Source organism: Pseudopipra pipra, chromosome 2, assembly GCF_036250125.1.
Source record: "Pseudopipra pipra isolate bDixPip1 chromosome 2, bDixPip1.hap1, whole genome shotgun sequence".
Lineage (NCBI taxonomy): Eukaryota > Metazoa > Chordata > Aves > Passeriformes > Pipridae > Pseudopipra > Pseudopipra pipra.
The window spans coordinates 85,436,735-85,460,499 of NC_087550.1; the positions used below are offsets into that span (position 1 = coordinate 85,436,735).

The following is a 23,765-nucleotide window of genomic DNA, read 5'->3' on the forward strand; positions in this document are numbered from 1 at the left end:
AGGAGAGTTTGCATAAATACCATATTTAAAAGAACTACATATAAATAGAAATGTGGATTTACATAGCTGTAATCTTGAAATATTCGTAAAATGGAGCCTCCCAAAGAATAATATATATCACAAGACAATTCCAGATCCACTAGCAGGAGGAAAGACTCTTGTATCTAGAGCACCCCGACAAATAACTGCAGAAACATGGCAACAATATTAAGAAAGAGCACATCCCTAAAGGAGATAAGACCTGGCATGTAACTAATTAAAGATGTGGCCTAAGGTATTGTGCTTTCTTCTTATGCAACACAATGGCTAAAATACATGTTAGAAGTTATGATTGAAAATAGCTCTGGAAGAAATGTCACACGAGCAGAAGAAATGTCAGCACTGCTTACACCACCACTGGAAGCTGAGAGGGAATTCCCCTGGCAGCCAAAGGGAAAGCACCCTCCTACTGAAGCTGATTAAAACAAACAAACAAAAAACCCCCAAACCAAAAAAACCAAAAAGCTCCGAAAGAGAACACAAACCCGAGCTCTACACCGTTTTGTATTTCTTTAAAGGTAAACATTTTCATCACTCAGAATTCCATCTTTTAAAGGGGTTGTGATTCATTTAAAAAAAAAAAAAAGCTAAAGAAGGTGCTGATTTTGGCTTGCTTGCAAAAAGCAGCTTTTCTTTCCTTCCCCTAACTGGAGTTTAAAGCGGTAAGGATATATTCTTTTACTTTTCAGCAAAATAATGTCAAATTAAAAGTACTGACTAGCTATCTATTCATTTCCTACAATTGTCTTACTTCCTAGAAGCAAATCTCCAGTAGGATGTGTTTGGATGGAAACCTCCAAGTTAACGATTTGTTTTTAGTGAGTTTTCCTGTGTCTTATTAGAAAGAAAAGAAAACAAAAAAAAAAAAAAAAAAGAGAGAGGGAAAGAGGTGAAAGAGGCGAGAAAGAGAGAGAAGAGAGAGAAAGAAAAAAAAAAAAAAAAAAAAAAAAAGAAAAGCCCCTGGCCCAGCCCGGGCCCAGATGGGGACAGGGCGGGTTCTGGGGTTATGATTTCCAACACCGCACCGCTGTAACAGCTGACCACCGGCTCGCTCTGCGCCTCAGGGAGAGCGGCACCGGCACCGGGACTGCCGCGCTGCCCGCGACACCGAGGCGGCACTTGGGACTCGCGAAGCAGAACCAGCCCCGCGGCGGCGCGGGCGGGTCCTCAGCCATCCCTGCACCTCTGCCGGGCGGGGGCAGCCGGGCCGGACACGGTGGAAGGAGGAAAGGAAGACACTGCGCCCTCACGGGAGAAGAGCCTTCGCTGCCCGGCCGAGGGGAGCACCGGCGGGGCTGCGCCTTTAAGGGGCCGGGGGAGGCGGTGGCGGGCGGGTTTCTGCGCGCCGGGGCCGCTCCCTCCCGCCGTCCTTTCCCTCCCCCGCGAGGCGGGCAGTGGGCAGTGCCCGCGGGCCGCTGCCGCGGGAGTGGAGCGGAGAGCCGCGGCATCCCTCCCTCCCGCAGCCATGGCTGTGCCCCTGCGCCGCCGGCTGCCGCTGCTCCCGCTGCTCCTGCTGGCGGCCGGCGGGCTGCGGGCGGCGGAGCGGAGCGGCCGCAGCAGCAGCGCCATGGAGGAGCTCGCCACCGAGAAGGAGGCGGAGGAGAGCCACCGGCAGGACAGCGTGAGCTTGCTCACCTTCATTCTGCTGCTCACCCTCACCATCCTCACCATCTGGCTCTTCAAGCACCGCCGCGTCCGCTTCCTCCACGAGACCGGCCTGGCCATGATCTACGGTGAGTCCCGCGGGGCCCCGGCACCACCTGCGCCTCAGCCCCCGGAGTCACCCGCGGCAGGTGCCGGGAGGGGCGGGGGGCGGCGGCGGGTCGCTGTGCCCCGCCGGAGGAGCGGCGGGCGGGCGGGCGGCAGCACACGGGTAGGCCGAGCCCCGGGCAGGGGCAGCCCCGCTGCCGCAGAGCCCGACCGCCCCCGCCGCTGCTCCTGGGTCCCCTCCCCTCGCCCCTGCCTTTCCTGGGACGGAAGGAGACTGCCTCCCGTACGGCAGCGGAGCGGTGTCCTGCGGGAAGGTGCGTCCCACCGCCGTGGCCGTGCTGGCGGGGACAGCGTTCCAGTGACCCTTCCCGCCGCAAACAGGCAGCTCGCCGGCCGTACTTTCAGCAATGTGGAGCACCGGGACGTGCAGGTCATCGCGGTGATGACTTTGGAAATCGCCATCCCGATGCCCTCGCCGTGCTGCGGCCGCAACACGAGAAAAGGAACGTGTTTAGGGTCCGGGATTTGCTCCCTGGCTGTTGGCGCGCTGCTCTCACCGGTGGCCCGCGTTTGCGGACACCGACTGACCGCAGTGACACCACGCACCCTGACAGCGCCCGCGGCTCATCCCGAGCCCTCCTGGTGGAAGGAGAGCTGTGCTGAGTTGTTTGCCCTCTCCAGCCCCCTTTTCTTGATGGATGTGAGCAAAGGGAAAGTAAACTCCTCAGCAGAAGCTGTATTTCCTCCCTGCGTTTGTGAGGCTGATGGTCCCGAGGATCCGGGCTCGGCTGGTTAATGTTCACGGTGCTGATCTGGTCTCTCTGGTGCTGTGAATTGCTGGCGCAGAGGGCGGCAGGTGAGCCTGCACCGGGGACGTGGAGCTCTCGCTCCGCCGGGAACTCGAACGGTTGTATTTGGTGCGCAGTTTGCTACGCAGAGCATAATCGGTCGCGACGAGGAGCAGCCATCCATTTAAAAAATGATTTGTCTGCTCGTGATTGGCTACTGCCACAAGCGCCAGGGGCACTTCTTCTCCTTCGTGAGCGGAATCGGTTCCTGTTGAACCGTGTGAAACACCTGGCCCATGTTGGTCGGGATGAGCATATTGATGGTAACCACAGATGAGAAATTCAGCACTCGAGGGGATGAGGGAAGTGAAGTGTTTCCTCCCCGATGAGTACTGCTGCTCTTGAGGGCTATGTGATTGCTTGCAAAGCAGTGGAATTTTCCTCTGGTGATGCTTCTCTTAAATCATCCCAATTTGCTCTTAGTCACTGATCTCTTTGCTGCATTGCTGTGTACTTCACATGTGCTCGTTGCTGAAGACTGACAAATTAACAACTGGGTATATAAGTTATGCAGAGGCATTATAATGCTTAGCAGGTGAATAGTGCTCAGGAGACAGTAGATTAATTGTCTGTGTGCTGATTGGAAAAGAGGCATGGTAAGGTGGTATTGAAGATGTGGTTTAGATATTACCTTGTTTTTGGCACCTTCAGAAAGTTCCTTTATGTTTCATGATCATTTCAGTGATTTCAGTGGCTTAGTTTATGGTGGAAATCTTGTGTATGTGGGAGTGCTAATGCATGCAATACAAGTACCAGGGCATCAAGGGCATTTGAGTACGTGTTTTGATGAGCTGTGTGGGAAATGAGAAATTGTTCAACTGGAGAGCTTCTGCCTCTCATTAAACTCAAATTAGTTTACTCTAACATATATTTCCTGATCCGTGAAATGGGTGTTAAGTTTCCAATGTGACGTAAAAGTGTCCAAGTTGTGTCTTAGGAAAGTCACTGTGCTATAGCTCTTTCTGCCCCACTGACAGCATTGCCAAAAGAATGATTGTCTCAAATCATTCTATGTTCTTGGTGTGCCAAAAGTAACGTTTTTTCATAAATCATTCCCCAATGCGCTCACCCTCCAAATGAGTCCCTTTAGCATATCAAAATACATGGTCTTCTCCCTCCTAAACAAACCGACTCTTGCCTTGTCGTAGCAAACATACTAGGAAACATGTTTAGTGAGTTCAGTTCCTTTCTAATATAGTTAGCAATATGCTGGCAAAGCTCTGCTGAGACCTAGTTTCACTTAAGCATTTTGCAGACTTTCTGTATGGCAAGGAAAACAACATAGCATCATAGTAACTTTCTGGTATACTTCTGGTAATCAGGCTTAATTCTTCAAATAAGAGTTTCTCCTTTTCCTTCCTTGTCTACTTAAAGGACAGTGGTTAAACTGATAGATGAGTTTCTATTTTGCTAATAATTTGGTATCTGAGAATTGCACTTCTAAAAAATATGTATGTATTTGAAGTGCATATGTTTGATCATGTCTGTCGTGAACACAAAATCATAACTCAATATTTCCACCAAAGAGTTTGAAGTTCTAAAAACACAAGTATTTATTTAGCTTATAAAGTGCTAAATACAATTTAATTCAAGTCTTGAAACTGTAATAAGGCTGTTGCTCCGTTGAAGTTAAATACTTACAAATGGCAGCTGCTCCAGGAACAGTATTGCTAATGCAAGCCATTATGGAGCAATCAAAAAAACCCCAACACAACCCAACCTAACACTAATCTACAACAGAGCAACTAAGGAATTGAGGCTTTGCTGGCACATGTATTTCAACTTGTGATAATGATAATGATGCTTGCTTTTATTTGTGTTAGTCTGAGGATAAAGTATTCTGAGATGTGTTTTTCCAGAATAGGTTCAGTGGCAACTTTGTTTGGCAGTTTCTTCATTCTCTGCTGAGAAGCATTGCCATTTAGTAGGGAGCAATAGTACATGGAATATGCACGTCAGGAGCTCAGGGTAGAGCTTAAGGGTGGGAACTGATGTTGGCTCCCCAGCACTCTGCTCCTCAGGAAGCAAGTGTCTAGGTATGTAGATGTTTTCCAGCAGATTCAGTGGTATCACTCCCATTATGCAATTAGTTTGTCTCTTTTCAGAAGTGATAATTTAGGTACACTGACCACTCATGCATCAGCACAGATGTAAGTCCTATCAGGTACCTTCTTGACTGTGGGGTTGTTCTGGAACTGTCTGGGAACTACATGTCCTAGCACTGCAGATAAAAGTAAAAGCAAACCAGACTTGGGTACAGAGAAAAGAAAACAACATATGAAGAGGCATATAATACTTCGATTACCTATTGTGGCTCAGAAATGAGATAAACTGTGAATGTTCAGGATAAAAACATTATATCTGTTCTGGAATACTCTGTATCAGACTTAGTTTCTGTATCCACAGAGTAGATACTGAAAAGATCTATTTTTAGCTCATCTGGCTGCAGTGCTCTGTTACCATTCTGATATCTACACATGCTAGAAATGACCTAACACATGTCCACTGCCAGCAAAATCATGTCCGTGTTGGTATTTAATAAGCCACTTTGACATAAGCCTCCCAATACTAGATTTAGGATCATAAATGAGCACCCAGTTTTGAGAACATTATCCTTTCTCTGGCAACCTGCTTGTTCTTCCTGGAAATTATTTTAAATCACTTTGTTACAGGCTTTCAAAGTGAGTCTTGCTAAATTTTTTGGCTGCTCAGGATGTTTTAATAGTAATACCAATCTTTTCTGTAAGCTTGCTTTACGGCCTGTGACTGGATGGAAAAATTATAAATTTATCTCGTGACAGAATTAGAATAAATGCTGCTTATATTTGTTATTAACCTACATATATTTCAGATTTGCTCTTCAGGTGGGGTAGTTGGATAGCTTATAAATTGCTGATGTTTCTGAAGTATCTTTGGAGTACAATTCATCTGTAGTCCTCGAAGCAGTGATTTTGGGTTTCTTTGTTTTATCGGTGTTTTTGTGGGTTTGGGGTTTTTTTGTTTAGTTGTGGGTTTTTAGCAAGGGCAGTGGTTCTAAGAGCAATTAAGATAAATTAGTTAATTTTTATGTTTGTGAACTTCATCTTTGAGATGTTCTATCAAATCAACACCAGAATACCCTCTGATCACTGGCATGAACCAAAGAAGAGAGAAGTGGACATGTGCATTCCTTTTGTGTGAGGAAGCCTTTGGTGGCATACCTGGCTGTTAAAGCTTCTACTGCTCTGCAGCACCATGTGATTGTAGGAAACAGGCAGAGGCTGAAGGGGGAAAGGTGTTCCTCTGCATATACTGTAATTCTCATCTGAATTAGAAAGTTAGCACGAACAGATGCCAGTTCTGTAATATAGCAGAGCTCACGTCTGCCTGCCTTCTGGCCCTCTGTGAGTGCTCATTGACTGGTTGCGTTGGTTGGAGTGTGCTGAGCTGAGAGGAGGTAAGCTGATGTCTAGAGCACAAGTTTGTTGTCAGTGAGGTGGTTCCATGACGGGTTAGTGTTGCACTTGTCTGGGCCCTGTAGGAGCTTGAGGTTTTCCTTTGTCCGCTTCAGAATGTTTCTTTTGCAACTACTTCCAATTTTTCTTTGCTACTTTGCAATAGAAATATGTCTCTAAACAGATCCTCTGATGAATCTTCCTGAAAGAACACAAGGACTGAACTGGGATGGAGCTGCTCGAGTCGCTTCTGCTTTTGGTGCAGATGAGAAAACTGAAAACAAGATGCTAATGGTGTCCCAATCTCACTGCTTCTTTACTGAGTCATTGGGGTTCCATGTTTTTAGAAGAGGGTGAATGGGAGAGATCAGGCCCGGGTTTTCAGCTGTCTCCTTTCGTTTGGTAAAGTAGGCCTTTGTTTTATAGATGGTCATAGAAAGGTGATAGGGAGCATTTCCATGGCTGTGTTAATAAAAATCTATGTAGCAACTGGTGTGTAATCTTGTCTCTCTGGATTTTACAGTACTGCATTGTGAATTTTCTGTAACAAACAGTAATTGTTCATTGAAACACAGTGAACAATTCAGATACTGTTCTTTCTGATATTTAATTAAAAAAAGGTTGTGTTGAAGTGGTTATAGCTGTGTGTTGTCTCTTGTAGTGTGTCTTTAATAGACCTTTCTCACTTCCTGTGCTATAGAAAGACTAGTGCATCTTAACACTCAAACTGCCTTCACTCAAAGCAATTACGCACACAACAGGAAGTTCTCCTGGGTCAGCTGAACAACCAGTCCTGGGCAGCGTTTAGGTGCACCAGTGCAACCTGTGAAACACCTTTCTAAAGTACTGCGTATCCTGGGCTCACTAACAGAGGTGGAACTCTACACTTCTGCAGCTCCCAGCACAGCTGGAAACAGGCGTAGGCCTTGCCTCTGACTTGCCCGAACTCTTGGGTGACTGGCCTTGCCTCCAAGCCGGGATGGTTTTCTGCAATGCATAGGTCTGGAAGCAGTGGTGGGAAGGCTCAATTCCCTGTGACAGAAAAGTGTTGTGGTTCAGATAGTTATGATCCTCTTGTATCCTCAGTGCCCACAAACCTCACTTTGTGGGTGCATAGTAACCCTTTCCCCCTTTCCTTCCTTCTGAAAGTTGGCCTCCCCTTACCAACTGACTCTGTAGAGTAGTTCAAGACAACATCTTAGACAATTAGGTGAAACCTTTCCCTTAGTAGGGACATCATTCCACTGCTATCTGAACAATCATTCTCTTCATTAGGTAGGAGTGGCAGTTTCATGCTGCACGGATTTAGAAACCAGAAGTCTGAAGCGGGAACCACAGGTCAGACATCATTTGAAAAAAAAAAAAAAAGTCAAGGTATAGGACACATTCTGCAGTCCAGAACTATGTATCTTGGCCTCTTAGGGGCCAGAAGTAACAATATTTTGCAGTTCCTATCTAGGTTTCTAACAGGTGTTGTATACCATGGATGTTCTCTCCTTGCTCACCTGGTGACTACTGAGAGTCCAGCACTGAGCTGCTGAATTGTCCCTGTATGTTCAGGAGACAGCCTCAGTATTTAACTCAAGTCTGTTGTTTCCACACTGACAGTCAGAAATATCAGCTTGTAGACTTTTTTTTTCTCCAACAGAGAGTTCTTATTTGTGACTCAGGATTAAAGCTTTATCCTGTTTAATACTGAATATAGCCTTTCTCCCCTTGCTTTAGACCAAGCGATGTCTACATTGAAAGGATGTGATACAAGCAATTATTCTTTTTTTAGAAGGGTATTTATGTTGAAGGGTTTTTTACTAGAGTTGTAAAGAATACACAGAGATTCTCAGCAGTTCAGATCTTTTCTGTGCCTACCAGAGATGGGTAATTTGGCTAAAATGCACTGCTTTTTTTCTCCAGTTAAAAAGCACTTCATCTTCCAATTAACTGAGTGTGAAGAGAGAAGAGAAATTGTATGAAACTGTTTGGGTTTTTTTCCCGTGCTCTGAAATCAGACAATTCACTTTGCTTTAAAAGCACCTAAAGGCCCTTGAAAGCTATGTTGGTAGAAGCTGGTTTTTTTATTGGGGAGAAATAGTTGAAGGCTCCATCTAAATTAGAGCCAAGAAGATGAACTGTGCTCTTAGCCAGGGGCGGTGTGTGGTTTCTGTACATTCTTCCTGGCTTTGATATTTCATATTCCTTTTCAAAGGCTGGGTTTAAGCTCCACATTTCTTGATACAGATGTTATGTGTGGGTGATGGATGGAAAAAGATTGCACTGCTATCCTGACAGAGCTCTTATGGGTGCAGCACTGCTGCCAGGAGTGTCCATGGGCTTGGCTACTCTGCTGCCTTTGATTACTCAGCAGTGGGGTAGCTCTGCTGCCACTGGAGGGTCCTGGCCCTAATGCCATGCTGGGGGGACTTGCAGGTCTGCTGTAGTCTAGACTACTTCTCCACAGCTGCCACTTTCTTCACTTGTAGATTTTTTTCAAAATGCCTCTGTCTTGTTGAAATAGGTCTATAGTAAGTGGTTTTAAAGACAGCTGAGGCCACCAAAACACCCGTTGCAAACTTTAAGTACACATTATGAGTGTATTTCTAATTCTTCCTCTGTTACCTTGTAAGCCCCTTGGAGGGGGAAGTTTGAACAGCAGAGCTGTGGGGCTGATGGATGGATACCTTGGTGTGATGGCTCTGTGGAAATGTTTAAATAGATTGGTCTGCTTATTCAGAATGCCATGTGCCTCCATAGTTGTCTTCACTTCTCACTTATGCTTAAAAAAATAAATTAGGACTGAGGAGTTTTTTTTTTTTTAAGTGGGTTTGACATGTTCTCTCGCTCTTTCATTATGAGGTTGTGAGACTATTCTTAATAAAAAAAGGATGGAAACAAAGGAGCATGGTATAAATGCATTCTAAAATGCAATTAACTTGTCTGTGCATAAGATGACAGTCTTCAATGTGTTGGCTGTTTGTGGATGCATAGTGTGTGCACCTGCAATTCTTGCTATAGGTAGCTAGTTAAAGAGAAAGCCGCTTGTGTTGCTTGGTGTTCCTTACATGTGAAATTGTTCACTGTGCCAGCTCTGCAGCTGACACACCATGTCCATGATCAGTGCCAACACACTGTGAGTGTAGTTATTGCTTCTGAGGCTCGGATGCTGTCCCATTAATTCAAGAATTGGATTAAATATGAAAACTGCTGTTAACCTTTGCCACTGCTCTGAATATGAGATACTAATAGGAAGATGTTATAAGTGATGATAGTTTAAAAATATGAAGTGTCCTACAAAGATATGTCTAGTTTTTGATTTATACTCTGAATCCATAAGGATGGATACTATCTCCTTCCACTCTAATTCTAAGAAATTATTTCCCCACTACCACGCACTTGACAATTGATATCGAGTCCTTCAGTGGTGAAAGGGGATCTGCATTCCATGTGCCATATGCTGTTCTGCTGTTGTTTTACTGGTGCATAATCCTTTCTATTTCTCAGTCTTTCTTGTCAGTCTTCATTGTGCTTACTGATTGTGTAATGACCTTTCTCTTGAGAAGTCCCCTTATCCATGAGACAACTTGACTGTTCTTCCTTAAATTGCCTTCTTGGTGAGCAAATTGTTAGTGTTAGCCATAGAATCTTTGCTCTGCTGCAGTTTGAGTACTTGCATTATGGTCTTTCCTGAACATACAAGTCATGCTTGTCCCATCCAAAACTCTGCTGAGGATAGACATCATGTATTTACATTCCTTGTACACTCAGCACCCTTATTTGCAGTCTTAGGATCTGGATGGTTTTGTAGGTGAACTAGAAACTCTACTCTTTTATATATCATGAAGTATTAAAAAAAATTACATTTGGAGAAGTAGAGGCTTTGTCTGAGAATCTTTGAGTGATCTGCGTTGGCTTTTTGATGTAATGGCAATTCACCAAAGACCTACATAGGCTCTATCTCGCTGATACTGTATTTACTTGTCTGTGTATGAGCAATGAAGTTGATAGCTTTAAGTGGTTGAGAGAGAGAGAATACAATTAATGCTGTATTTGTGTTTGCTACTAGATGCCATATTTGAACTTGTTATTCATGGCCTGAAACATGAACTTATTTCAACTGTCTTTTAGTTTTGCTATGTAATTTATGCTTTCAAAGTAGCCTTTAGAAGTTGGACTCCATAGAGGAGTTTGAACTGGCCAAACACTATCCCTCCCTGGCTAGTTGGGAGGGATATGGCATCTAGGTGGAAATAGCATTTACAGGAGATGTGAACCAGTGCATGGAGTTGGCATCACTGGCTACAGTGCAGTTCTGCCATGTCTGGAACATACCTGGAGGAAGAAAACTGGTATAAAGGCTTATTTCTGTCATGGAAGTGACACCTGGTTGTTTCTCCTGGGTTGTCTTTGATATTTCCTCTGTATTAAGTGCGGAGAAAGCTGACTGTAAGTGACCTTCCACGGACGTGTCTGGCAGGGTTAGCTGTAGCATCCTTTCCCGGCTCACAAAATTGAAGTGCACACTTCTGCTTGTTCAGTTTGTCTTGAATCTTTTACTTTGACAGTTGTCTTTGTATTGCTGCACAGCATAAACAGTGTGGTTTTGTCATACCTATCTTCAATGATAGTGTCTTACAGGGACTGTATTCCCACCAGACAATATTTATTCACCTTCTTCCAAGAATGATTCACTGCATTTTGAAGATATGATGGTGTGAGTGAAGTAACCTTCATGCTGGAATAGACTTTTATGTAGGCAACTGAGTGTCAGTACCCTGTTTCAGCCTAATCATTATTGCTTTTGATCTCTGCACAGCAGTATGTCTGACTTGGCAAAAAATTGTTTATGAAGTTTCATTTTTTACATCTAGAAACTTTTAACCTTTTTCAGCCATGTTTGTATGTGTTATAGCAGTTTGTATACACACATACAGACACACACACACTCTCTTCCTGATGATCTTTTACAGACATTCACGGACATAAAATTAATCTTTTCCTCAGCACTGCATGACTGAAGAACTAGTGAGTGATTTTCTAATGATGACCTGCTTGTTAAGCTGCAGTAACAAAATATAATTGCAGTATACTCTGTTTATACATGTGCCTGCATGAAACAGAGAAATGTCAGCGTAGATACCTTGGTGATACGTAATACTTGATTATGTCCCCCATTCCCTGAGGGAACCATAAAAAGATTTTATTGCTTTTGCTGGCAAATGCTTGAGTATATTTATTTAAACATGTTCAGTTTTTGATCCTAATGGTTTTGGGATCCCTTCCAAAGTGTAAAACTTGGGACAGTTCTGTGTACTTCAAACAGAAATACCTAATCTTCTCATAACATCAGGTGCTTATGATGTCAGATGTATCTTAGTGTTTTCTCAACTAATTACAGATAGGGGAGACTTTGCTTGTTACTTTTATGTATGACAGAGCCCCTCTCCTAAGGGCAGGGCAGGAGGTGTAAGGACAATCTACTTCGCATTTGTAATCACTTTCTTTTTAGTCCATTGAAGCTGAGGCCCCTCATTGGGGCCTCAATCTTTTAGGTACTGGTTAAACTTACAGTTATGTTCTTAAAGATGAAATTAGAAAAACAAACTCAAAATCTACCTCTGAAGCATTTGGTTTGCTATGGTCACTAGCCAAAGCCATAGGTTGTCTTTGCTTCTCTGTTACCAGATCACAAGTGGTTTTTCTGCATTATGAATTACCTCTACCACAACTCCAAGAGAAATTTAAGACTCCCAAAACTTTTGGAGGATGATGTCTATATGAATTTTAATAGCCTCTTTTTGCTTTCCTTTATTCATATACATGATGCTGACAGAGATAAATCTTGCTGTCCAATGGTTCCTGTGGGTTTTGTTATTCTTGTCTTTTAGCTCTCCTAAATGAAGTATTATATTTATGCTGACTGCATGCTTTTTTGTGGGAATCACCTAAAACTCTTTCATTGTTACTTCACTTCGCCCCAAGTGCATCCAATAGCTTACTTTAATGCTGATAACCTAGATTCCTCTCCATAGGTCAGACCTACTTTTTTTTTTCTTCCTCAGTCTAAACTAAAAATCTTTGCTCAGTTCCCTGCATAATGGGAATGAGAGGGTTGGCTCAATATCACAATGGTTGAAATAGCCTGTCATTTTTATCTTCCTCCTGCTACCACAGTCTTCTCCATCACTGAGACTGGTTCCCCTGAGCACTAATGAAATTATCTGTACCTTATAGGTAACTTGTGGGCTGTTACCTATTTCTAGGTGACGTATATATAGGATATGAATTCCTATGTCTCTCTACATGTCTACAACCTAGGCTTTCATTGCAACATTGGCTCCTTTGATGTTCTGCTTCTCAAGGCACAGGAGAATTGTGTTCAGATTAAACTTCTGCTGTTTGTGTTACAATAAACTTTTTTCCTTGACCGTCTCTTGCTTTGTTGCTGTGTTCTCAGCTGTCTTCCTGGTTCTGTGGGTATTGTTTTAGATTTTTTTTTAATTAATACTTAATGAATCAGTGTTTTTGTAAAGTGAAAAGTAAAGATGCCACTCTCTCTAGGAACATTTAATTATAGCAAGAATCAAAGTAACTTTTTTTTTTAACTTGCTGATAGGCTATGTCAAAAGCAAGACCTACTTTTCAGTCCTTGTACTTCCAAAGAAGGCTTATTGACTCGTGAGCAAAGTATGGATTTCACAGCTATGATGAGAAAAGTTGGACCACAGGCAACTATTTACCACCAGGGTTATCTAATAGATTTTTCTTCGAATACTGAGTGAGGAAATTTGAGTTAATTTGTAACATTAAGTTGTAATGAGTTTGTAAAAAAAGTCTTTCACTGAACCCTTCTTCTGAGATCTTCAGAACCTTTAATTGCAGAAAAGGGCAATGCTTAAGAATAAAAGTTGGAGCTTTTGTAATGATGCCAAAGTGCCGGAATCCAAATGTGCATGGTGTTTTCTGTACACTGAGATCCTTAAACTGATCACATTTCTGACCCACGTGTGTGCACCCACACACAACGTGCACACCTCACAGTTGAATTGCTCACTTTCCAGAATAGCCTGTTCTTGTGTAATACTCTATCTGAGCACAGAGACAGATTTCTGAAGCTTTATTTGATTGGAAACAGTATTTCTTTACACTTGATTTACTATAGAAATATTTTACACGTGGAGATGGTGGTTTTTTATAGTGAAACCATAAAGACTTGTCAACTAAAATGCAGATATCCTCTTTCTATTGTCCTGAAATATAAACTGAGTGTATGTTGCATGGAGAATATAAAAGGTCTCTTAACCATATATGAAATAAATATATGATCGCTGGCAATCTGATGCACCTTAAATAATGGTTAAGTATACTCCTAATTTTGACAGCTCTTACTACAGGTAATTTGCCTGTTACACTATATTTACCTTACTGGTTGAGAAGCTGAAAACAGCTGCTTTTGACAAATACAGAATTATGGGAAGTTCCTGCTCCAGCAGGGGTTTTCTGTGGTTTGGAGGGGGTGGACTGGTTTGACCAGGAGGGTGTTCTGGGGCAGTTAAAAAGGATTGGGAAGATCTTTCTGATTCCTGTTAGCAGTGGTTTGCCAGAGGTCCATTGAATAATTCTGGACTTCAAAGTTAAGGATAATTAATTTGAAAGCAATATCTATTTTAAAATGTGTGGAATGAAGTTCGCTTTCATGCTGTAACTCAAACTGACCAAGTTCCATGGACTAGGGGCTACTACTCTCATATTTGTAGGACATGTTCTGCTAGACAAGTGGTTGTCTTGATCAGGAAAATTTATCTATTACTTAGTGTTTGATGGGTTTGAGGATCAAGCAGGTTTTTTGTAAGCTTCAGTGGGTAGGAGGTCAGCCAGTGCTGGAGAAGTCACCTAAGCTGTCCAGCAGAAGTTCCAGAACAAATTGCTGTGGCAACAGGTACCCCAAGGAGAAATGCTTGGCTGAAATGTATCTGCAGAGAGAGAGATGTAGCCAAGGAGAAGGCAGAAGATTCTATGAGGCTTGTTGAAATGGGCTGAGAGACTGGAAGACAGAAACATTCTGGGAGAATATGATTTTTTTTTTTTCGTAGGGGTGACAAAACAGTGGCTGAAAAACTAGAAGCTTTCCTGCAAAGAAGAAAAATATTCTGATTACTAGTCTAGAGTTTTCATTGTTATATTCCTGTGCTATTTGTCAGACCTTTCTACATAGTCTGTGGGTCACAGTCCAGTAGCCTCAACTCTTTGAGGTGATAAGCAGGAAATCCTGAAAAACGACACTTCCTCTTAAGAACTTAACTGAGCAGGGAGTTTCTAGCTGTGACTGGGGTTAGGCTGCTGAGGTATATAGTGGCAAAGATTTTTAGAGGTCAATGTTGGTTGCATCATCTCTGAACCACCGCGAGTAAGTTGCTCAGCCCTTAAAAATGTTTTTAGTCACCTGTTTATGCTGCTTTTTTTCTTTGTACTCCTACTTGCTTGGCACACCTGCAGGAATGGTATGATAGCAGGGAGCAGGGGAATAGTTGAGCCACTGCTGCTCATCAGCCTGAAGTTAGAACCTAGATTTTATCATAGCCTGTTTATATGGGATGGAAAAAAAAGGGTGTCTGTATTTACAGCTCCGTGAAATACCAAGTATCCAAGCATTGTGAAGTCTTTTAATTTTATTTTTTGCCTTTTAGAGATGGCAAATAGTACTAGACCAGAAGTATGCAACAGGAAAAGTTTGGTCAAGGTTGTTTGGGAAACTCCTGGCCAAACTCAGATCATGAGCTGTGATTCTGCCCTTACTCACTGATTTCCATCAGCATCATCTTTTCTGTTCTGGGAAAAGCAGAACCTCTACTCTAAAGCAGTGGATACTGTGCATGCTCTTTGCTCTTGTAATGGTTATACAGGGCCCCAATTAAACATGATCTGACTTTGCATATCTGACCTGTTTCTAGAGCATATCCATATCTTTTTCTTTATAGTAGCCATGCAAAGCAGGCAGGCTGCCATGTTTCTTACAGAATAAGTACAAGTGCTAGAGAGTATAATGGTGCTGTCCCTACCCCATGGCTGAGTCAACCTGGCACAGAGGCATGGAGTGACTTCTTGTGCCCTCTTTTCTAGCCAACATAAGGAGAGCTGACTAATTTTTTTCAAGGGTGCCTGACTATTGGTAAAACAGTTAATGAGGGAGTTTCCCGGGTGTCTTGTGGGGTTTTCGGTGTTTCCCACAAGTGTCTTAGTATTGGGCATTGTGTGCATAACTCATGTTGCAAGATCCTCTTCGTCCTTTATTTCTGTCTGATTTGGTGCAAAGTTTTAGTTACTGTTGTAGCAGGAGAATTGTGGGACACTGTCAACTTTCAGTTGAATTTAATGGTAAATCTTCCACTTAGACTGCTGGAAAAAATGATCTTTTGCTCAGAGAATAATCAAGACTGAATCCAGTGCTCAAAGCAAATATTTTAGCAGTGGCCAGTCATTAGGCTGGGTACTGAATATGCAGATTTCTTATATTTAGTGATATTATCTGCCAATTTTTTTTTATTGTTATGTTTTTCGGTTTAAAACTTGGCAGCCTGACACTGAGTGTTTTCCCAGTGATCTGGCAGTTCAGTCTGTCAGCATTTAGCATGAGCAATTGGGCACACTTTTTGTCAATGCTTTGCTATTATAACAAATATGACACTTTCTCCTGCACCCATCTGGATCTCATAACCTGCAACATTATGGTAACAATGATAATGCTGTACTCAAGCCTGAAGTTCTGTTGTTCCTTTTGAAATATTACAACTATTTTACAGCTACAATATTCCAGAAGAAAATGGTAGGCTAAGCAGTCTGCTTGCTTTCTTAGGATAATTAGCTTCAATCCCAAAACTGGTTTTCTATACCTGTGAGTTTAAGGAGCAGTTATCCAATTTGATCTTCCATTTATTATTGCTTAACCTGCTCATATTTCATAACAAGTCCTCTTGCTTAAATTGATACAGCTTGTTAAAAGCTTCACAAAAAATGCAATGAATGTGTATTTACTGGGTTGCATTAACTATTGTGTAATTTATTTTTAGAATTTGGGAGACAATTTTTTAATTTGCATTGGGTTATAGCAAAAGCACTGTGCAGCTGGTTTGCCTGCTACTGAGGAAAGGCTCACTGAAGCAGTAATTCTCTTGAGGTCCTTGGTGTGAACATGCATTGCAACAGTAATTTTTCTCAAGAACTATTTTAATTGCTACAGCCTCAGAATACATCATTGTCAGGACCTGCCACGAACATACTTTTGTACAGCAGCAGCAGAGAGCTCCACAATACCTGCAACAATGTTTGAACATATCTGTAACCTCTTTTTATTTTTGTCATTTCTTCTTTCTGTGAGTTATGGATCCCTAGACAAAAAGGAGTGGGGAAATGTAGTCTTTCTCTGTATTTGGGAAGGAGAGTACTGTGAAATAACTTTATTCATACGGAAGCCCTTTGCAGTTTTTGAAATACAGCATTTAAATGATGTAGTACTTCATAAACAATTTTTACTCAATTTCCACCATTTTCCTGGTTTGTTTGTAGTGTGTATGCTTTCTAGCTGACCACTGTACAGATCAGCAAATCTTCAGTGCATGCTCTGAAAGCCTCGATTTTCTTTGGATGGATTTTCATTATGGCCCTATTGCCATTCTTTACAATCTAAAGAAAGCCTGCATTCATAAGGATTACTGCATCTGTGAAGGATGAAGAATAAGTAGGAATGATGAACTCTAGTGGTCATGAATGGGCAGATTGTCTTGGGCATTTATTTAGTTTTCAGTATATTGTGGAGTATTTGGGCTGAAAAAAATGTTAGCACTCATAGGGTAACATACTCATTTTATTAAAAGCACAGTAGAGTACTCAGAGTGCATATTCCAAGACCACATGTGCTGTACTAGTGTATCTCCGTTCCTAAATGTGATTGATTTGTTTATTTCTCACTAAAAGCTTGTAATTTTAGATTTTATTTCTACTTTCCATTGCTAGCTGTCTTAGCAAAAAGGTGCTTGCAATTCTGAGTGGGAAGCTGCACTGTGTTATGTCAGGAGCACTGAAGAAGGAATACTTTGCTGTGCTGGCTGAAGATCAGAGTTGATTCTGGAGTCTGAAATGTTCCCTGTATTTCTCAAATATAAATAGTACTGTGACCAAGAGTTATGTGCCTTCAGACTCCAATTTGCCCTTGGTGTGGTGGGTCGTACTAAACGCAAATTTTTTCAATGGTGTTCTAATAAAGCGCTTTAGCAATTCTATCCCCAGTAATAATAGTCTCTTCTAAATATGATGTTAGTCAGGAGTTGCTGTACTCTTACGTGGCATGCAGCACTTTGCAATACTCTGGTCCTGGAGCAACTGAGTAACATCTCATGTTAACAGTTTGCTCTTGATGGAACAACCCAGTTCAAGTACAACCAACACTTTAAATAGATAAAGCATTAGGAATTTACTACAATATAATTTAAAATAGAGAATTAAAATGAATTCTTTGGTAAAGTGTTTTGCAGGGTATGGGTACCTAGTGTGTCTGGCACTGAGGCTGTGGATCAGGACATGTCTTGACTGACTGGGGCTTCTGATTCCATTGGGGGTAGCTGGTTTAGCAACTGCACAAACCAAATGTAACACCTGTTAATGGTGTATAAAAAACACCAGCATTTATGTGAGTGTCGTTTATTACACGTAGTATTAATACTTTCTTCTGAAGAAGGTTTTCTTGCCTTTGAGTTTTCACTATGGAATCTCCTTTGGTTGAGTCAACTAGCAAATCTGTGGACTTCAACACAGCTGCTGAAGTGGTAGATCTTAGTGGTACTTTTTGAAGACAATATTTTGATAGTGACAGTTTGCTGTCAGTTCTTGCATAAAGAGCCTTTGAATAGCAAACTAAGAGCTTGAAAATAGTAGCTATTTCAGATATATACACATAGATTTAGAGGAGGAGAAGCAAGGGGGAAGGGATTTCCCCTTGATGAAGATACAGATATAAGCCGCTTAGGCACATATTTTGAATACTGTTTTCTTCAGATTTTTCGTCAGTGAAATTATTTTATGCATAGTTGCAATCTTTAGGGTCTTCGCTAGTACTAGACTTGAGTACACAGTGATGTGCTTTTTTTGCAGATCTCTGCTAATGTATGTGTGTTCCCTGGTTTGACAGGAACTGGTGTGACTATGTTTCCTGACATCAGGACATCTGTGATTATTGCTCATAGGTGTTGTTAATTGAATATTTGCACTTCTGTGGGTACCATTTGCCCAGCTGCTATCTGTCAGGCTGGATTTGTATTACTATAGCCATATCACAGGTATTATTTTTTTCATGTTCCTACTTGATAATTTTGACAGGTCGCACTGAAGGAACTGGCCTGTGTAGTACATTTGTACTAACCAGCTTCCATGCTACTTCTGGCACAGGAAATTGAATAACAATGTCCATTATTACTATCTTCCATGCTCATGTGGACTTCTAGGATATTTCGCCAGGTCTATGGAAACTACAAAAGCCATGACTTGAGAGTCACTACTCCAAAAGTGTACCAGTCCAACCTGTGCTCTAAGAAAACGCATCATCGTATCTGTGTCAGTGTACCTCACTCAGGCTTCAGCAGTGCTAGCTCAACTTCTTCTTTACCTTGGGCTCAAGGATAGTGTTTCTAGCAGCAGTGAAGGTCTATTACGAGATGTTGTTTGAGATAAAAACAGAAAATTACCTCAAACAGTTGACTTGAAAGGTCTACGTAACTCCTGGTGTTGCCTCTTATCTTCTAGAAGAGAGCTTACATATGGAACTGTTATCATGTAAGATGTCTCTGTAAAGTTTTCTTCCTTCCTTCTCCTATTTTTTCGGAATGTGATTGCTACTCTCCTGAAGTTCACTCAGTCATTAAACCCTGTGATGTGTTTGCAGGGGAGTGCTATAACTCCATCTTGCAGGTGAGGAGTTGTGGCAAGCATCAAAAGCAGTCACTGAATCTCTTTTAGTTGTCCCTTTTTGATGCCTGCAATTGAGATTTTCTTTTCTTTAAGCTCCCTGCTATGCTCTCATGTATTGGTGAAGTTTTGAAAGCCCACTACTGTGGTAAACCAAACCCCTAAATACTTACTTGTTCAAAAATGCCAAGTCTTGCCCCCTTGTAAAAAGGGACGTCTGGTTGTTTGCATCACCTGGAAGCAAACTCAAGACTGGAATCTAACTCTGCAGACAGCATGGCTTTGCTTTAGGGCTTTGTCATTCTTGGAAGAGACCCATCTTGCTGATATCCTTAACAAATTTTAGCAAACTGGATGGGATCCTAGTGCACAGCAGCCTCCTGTGGGTTTTATCAAGTCCAATCTTAGAGTAAATCTAAGATGTGTTGGAATGAGGCCGGATTTCATGTTTGAGCTGTCTAACCCGATGCAATATTCTCATGTTCTGCCTGCGGATTTCCGGGAGTGGAAGGCAATTTTCTAAACTGAAATGAAGTTTATTGTGCTGCCTGTACAGAGTGGAACACTTCAGTTTGCTTTAGAAAATTGTGTTCTGGGTAGAAACATGTTTTGGTTACAGCTTCTTTGCACTTTGCTTCTTGGTGAGTGTCTTTGCTCTATTGACAGTCAGTGTGTCATCACCCAGCCTTTTTCCTCCCTGTCTGAGCTATGTCAGGGTGCCCTTCCTGCTCCAGTGTGTGTGGGTCTTCTGGTGTCACATGAGTTTGCGCTGTAGTTTTGATCAAGGTAAATGTGGAAGCCTAGCTAAATATCCACTACTGGTTCTAATCTTTCATAAACAATGGCAGAATTGTGATGGAAGCCTCTATGGAAATACTCATAACTTGATTTGGATTTTTCTTCCTAGTGTAGTAAGGGATTCTTTTAACAGCTAAAATAATCTTTTCTCACTATTGTCACTTTTGTTTGATTTTTTTTTTTTAGAAGTCTTAACTTTCTTTTTTGAATCCCCCTTTAAAAAACTTTATGAATGTCTCTAGTTAATCTTTAGCAGCGAATTTTTTTTAAAGCACAGGCATTAATAAGGATAGGACATAAGTCTAGCAAAATACAATGGTATAAATTTTATTTGACAGAATTTGCCTTGCTTTTATGAGACATTTCCTCAGAAATTGGAACTGTGAAATGTTGTTCTGACAGAAATATTTTCTACTCCTTGTCTGAAAAAAAAATCAAGTTACTTTCACGCAATCACTCCTTTTGCAAAATCTATAGCAACATTAGGTGAAGATACCACAGAGACCACTCAGTCTGTCAGTGTTGGATTGCAAAGTCTTGAGTCTTGTTGACAACTCTGCAATTTGTCTGGCCTTAATATTTAATAAGCCTAATACTCTGCAACCTCAGAGTGAGAGCAGTTCTTATAAAAACTACCTTGAGCTTTTGCCAGAGCTCTCACCATTTAAAATCTGAGGTGTGCTTGCAACACTGTGTCTGGAGGGTAAAGCAGTAATCATCCATTTTAGAGTTCCATGCTCTTGTAGTATTAAACTTCTAAGCAGTTTGCAGAAAGAATACTTTATATGGCACATCAGACCTTGGTTTTGCTCCTCATCAGTGGGAATTACTGTAAGTCTCAGGTCGCCTTTTTAGGAGGTATTAAGAGGTTAGTGTCCAGGTAGTGCTGCAGCTTGCATGTTCTGGTAGTCCACTTCTTGCTGAGTGGCTTTTCCAGAGGGAGCCGGTTGTTAAATGCACAGGAGATAAATGAGAGGGGCAACCCACACCTGCCAGTGAAAAGGCAACAGTCAAAGCTGCAGATCAGGGTCTGCTGATACGATAGAAAAAAGCAGCTGAGGCTGCTCCATAAAGACAAATTTTTATTTTTGTCTCCAGCCAAAAGCCACGGGGAATCTTGAAGAAATATCGTCTGAATAAACTGGCTTAGGCAGCATCTGTGAACGTAAGGGCTCTTTCATGCCAAACTTCTGATTTGAACTCTGGTTTTGTCTTTGGGTCAATTTTCTAGATTGCTAATCATCTGCAGGTTCCTACCAGTTGGGCTTACTTGTGAGAGTGGCAAGTGTTCATCCTTTGCATCTTGTATTCCAAATTTGCAAGGTTGTGTTGGAGGCTACTGTTGAAACAGCTGTCTCTTCTGTTTTTCAGGCAACCTAAATGAAGAATCTGACTTTCTTCTTTCTGCAAACCCTTAGCCAGTAGAAAGTAATGCTCAAATTAAAAGTACTTGTCATTACATTGACATATTTCACCAAGGAAATCCATGCTGTAGTTAATAACATTTTGAATTACTTTTGTGTAAGAAGCTGCGTATCTGAAGTTTAAAAACTCTGTTATGTGGTTTGGGAGTTTTCTAAAACTTCTCCAAACACACTGCAGTCTCTAAACTCACGGAAGTGGCTTTTTTTAGGACTCAAAAGTGGTTTTACCAAGTAACGTTCAGCTGACATTAAAAGAGAAAAAAAAATTATTCTTTTTTTTTTTTCTTTTCTCTCTGGAGACTTGAATCACTGTTTGATCATTTCCCTTTCTCTTTAGTCATGACAGTTGCAGTTGCAAACGCTTTGTCTGAACATATCGGTTTTGTCCTAATAAGGCTCTAGATTTTGAATATGAGCTTGAACTTTTAGATTTGCTCTTCAGACTTAAGTTGATGCTTACACTTCAACACTGTAATTTGTTTTGTTTGCGGTTGATTACTGTTATTTTTTCCCCATCCATCTTGATGAACAACCTGCAAGATAAATGTGTGGGAGCTCTTGCAAACTGCTAATGGCTTTTAACAGGCAAATCGTTAAATCAGAACTCTCTTCAAGTGTGCCAGGGACTTTCAGTGTCTACAAAAAATGAACTTCATTTATAGCACATCTGTGGCTTTTTTAACATGAATCGCACAGAGAAGATTCAGTGTCTGCCTATGGGGTGTATATTAACTTGTCTAATACTTTGAGGCATATTAAAAGGTATCTTCTGAAGTGTAAAAAGTGTCATGTTGGGCTGAAAATGCTCAGTTGAGCTGGAAGCCTCAAGCAGTGGGATGAAAGGAAAAGTCATTTGTCTTTTGACTTGGCACTTGGAGCAGCAATGGGAGAAAGGGGAAAGCCTAGGCTCTGACTGGTTTCTCTTTGTTTTAACACTTGGCTGCTTGGAAGAGATAACAGCTGCGTTTCCTGCTGGCTCTGGGCAAGAGCCATTCACCACTCCTGGTGGCTTCCCTAAATGTCAGGGTATACAGAGGTATGGTACCAAAACTAAGCTTGGTGGACACAACATAGAAGCTTGCAATGAATTCCCCTAGATACTTACCCCCACTGAAGTAAATCTGCAGTCCTTATGTGTTAGCTACTGATCCAACTTTTGTGCTTTGAGGGTATTAATAAGTGCACATACACTGCCCTTTAACCTGCAAATTTATATAGTAACAAATCTTGGAATACATGCTTCTTAAAGTTTCAAGAGGTGTTTCTCCAAGTGTCTAATTAATCACCCAACTTTTAACCATGTTGTCCAAAAGCAACAGTACTAGCATGTAGTTTTTAAAAATAAAAAACTAGTTATGAAGACTTGCATGTTCTCAGAGGGTAGCTCTCTAGACAGCAATGTTGATGGATGTAACACTCTCATCACTGCAGCACAGGGTGGAGTAACCTCTTATGTAGACGCACCATTGTTTATGGGGTTTTCTGTTGTTGGTTTCAACTACTTATCTGATACCAGAGCCCTAACAGCCGTGGTGCTGTTAAATGAGATACTTTTTTTGTGGTATGAGATGGCAGTTGTAGGCTGGACAAAATATCGTCTTGCATGTTCTTGTCACTGGCACTTACATGATTCTATCAAGCATTTTATTAATCTAAGAAAAGAGTATCTTTGGAGAAGTGAAAGTGAGTTGAAGCCAGAATTAGCTGATACTGTATTTCACTTGAAAAATCTAAATGAAAAAGTGAAAAGAAAAGGCTGTGAAGGTTACATCTGAGCAGTAATGTGGCAGGTTACCTAAACTCCTGTATGCAAAAATGGTAAAGGATATGCATGCTGAGCAGCAGTGCTTGGTTTCATGGCCTGCTATACTCTGTGCTACCTCATGATAGTAGATGTGAGTCCATCCCCTGTCCTCTAGTTCTATACGAAGTGGGAGTTGTTCTAACTTCTGGTGGAAAATGTATAAATTCCCAGGTTTTTATAAGTACCATGTGCAGTTAATTATTTAAAGAGCAAGTTGACTTAAGCAATTTTCTAACTGAAAGTTAAGACATAGATGTATTGATAAAAATTAATACCTTTTAATTGCTATAAATCATATCATGAGAAAAAACTTGAATTTTGGAGGCTATTTTCATGATGCTTATCTTAAACAGCCCTGAGAGTGCAGTGGTGAAGCAATTGAAACAAAGATCCTTCTTTTGGCTTGGTGTCTTCCTGACAGTGTACTCATCTGCCTTGAGATGCAAGAATTGCTTTATAGAGACTATTTTGCATACATCCAAACCCAAGATTTTAGTGTGGGGCTGAGAGCTGTTGTGTTGAAACTGTTTGTGTGGGAAAACGTTCTGTCTCAGCCTAGGAATCTCTTATGTTTTTTCTTGAGGTTGTATTTGTTTGAGAGAATATGCAAGGGAGAGGAGTGAATGGCCAAAAGACAGCAGAAATAAAAAATATGCTTTATGCCCTTAAAATGGCTTGGACAAGAGCAAGCTCACAGGGTGCACAGGGGTTCTGCTCATGTTAAGTGCTATCAGCCTTTGGAAGGGAGTTTACTCCTTACCTT

The 23,765-nt window shown here is 41.5% G+C and overlaps 1 protein-coding gene across 2 annotated transcripts in view; it reads left to right on the forward strand.

Annotated features, from left to right (window-relative positions):
• The first annotated feature begins 1,438 nt into the window (after positions 1-1,438).
• The window catches only part of SLC9A7 (solute carrier family 9 member A7), a 74,955-nt gene continuing 52,628 nt past the window's right edge, over positions 1,439-23,765 (forward strand). The window contains exon 1 of one of the 2 annotated variants that reach the window (XM_064646205.1): positions 1,439-1,772. In XM_064646205.1, coding sequence (XP_064502275.1) covers positions 1,505-1,772 — 268 coding nt within the window. In that variant the 5' untranslated portion in view covers positions 1,439-1,504. The remainder of the gene's footprint in view (positions 1,773-23,765) is intronic. The other variant, XM_064646206.1, reaches the window with a different exon arrangement.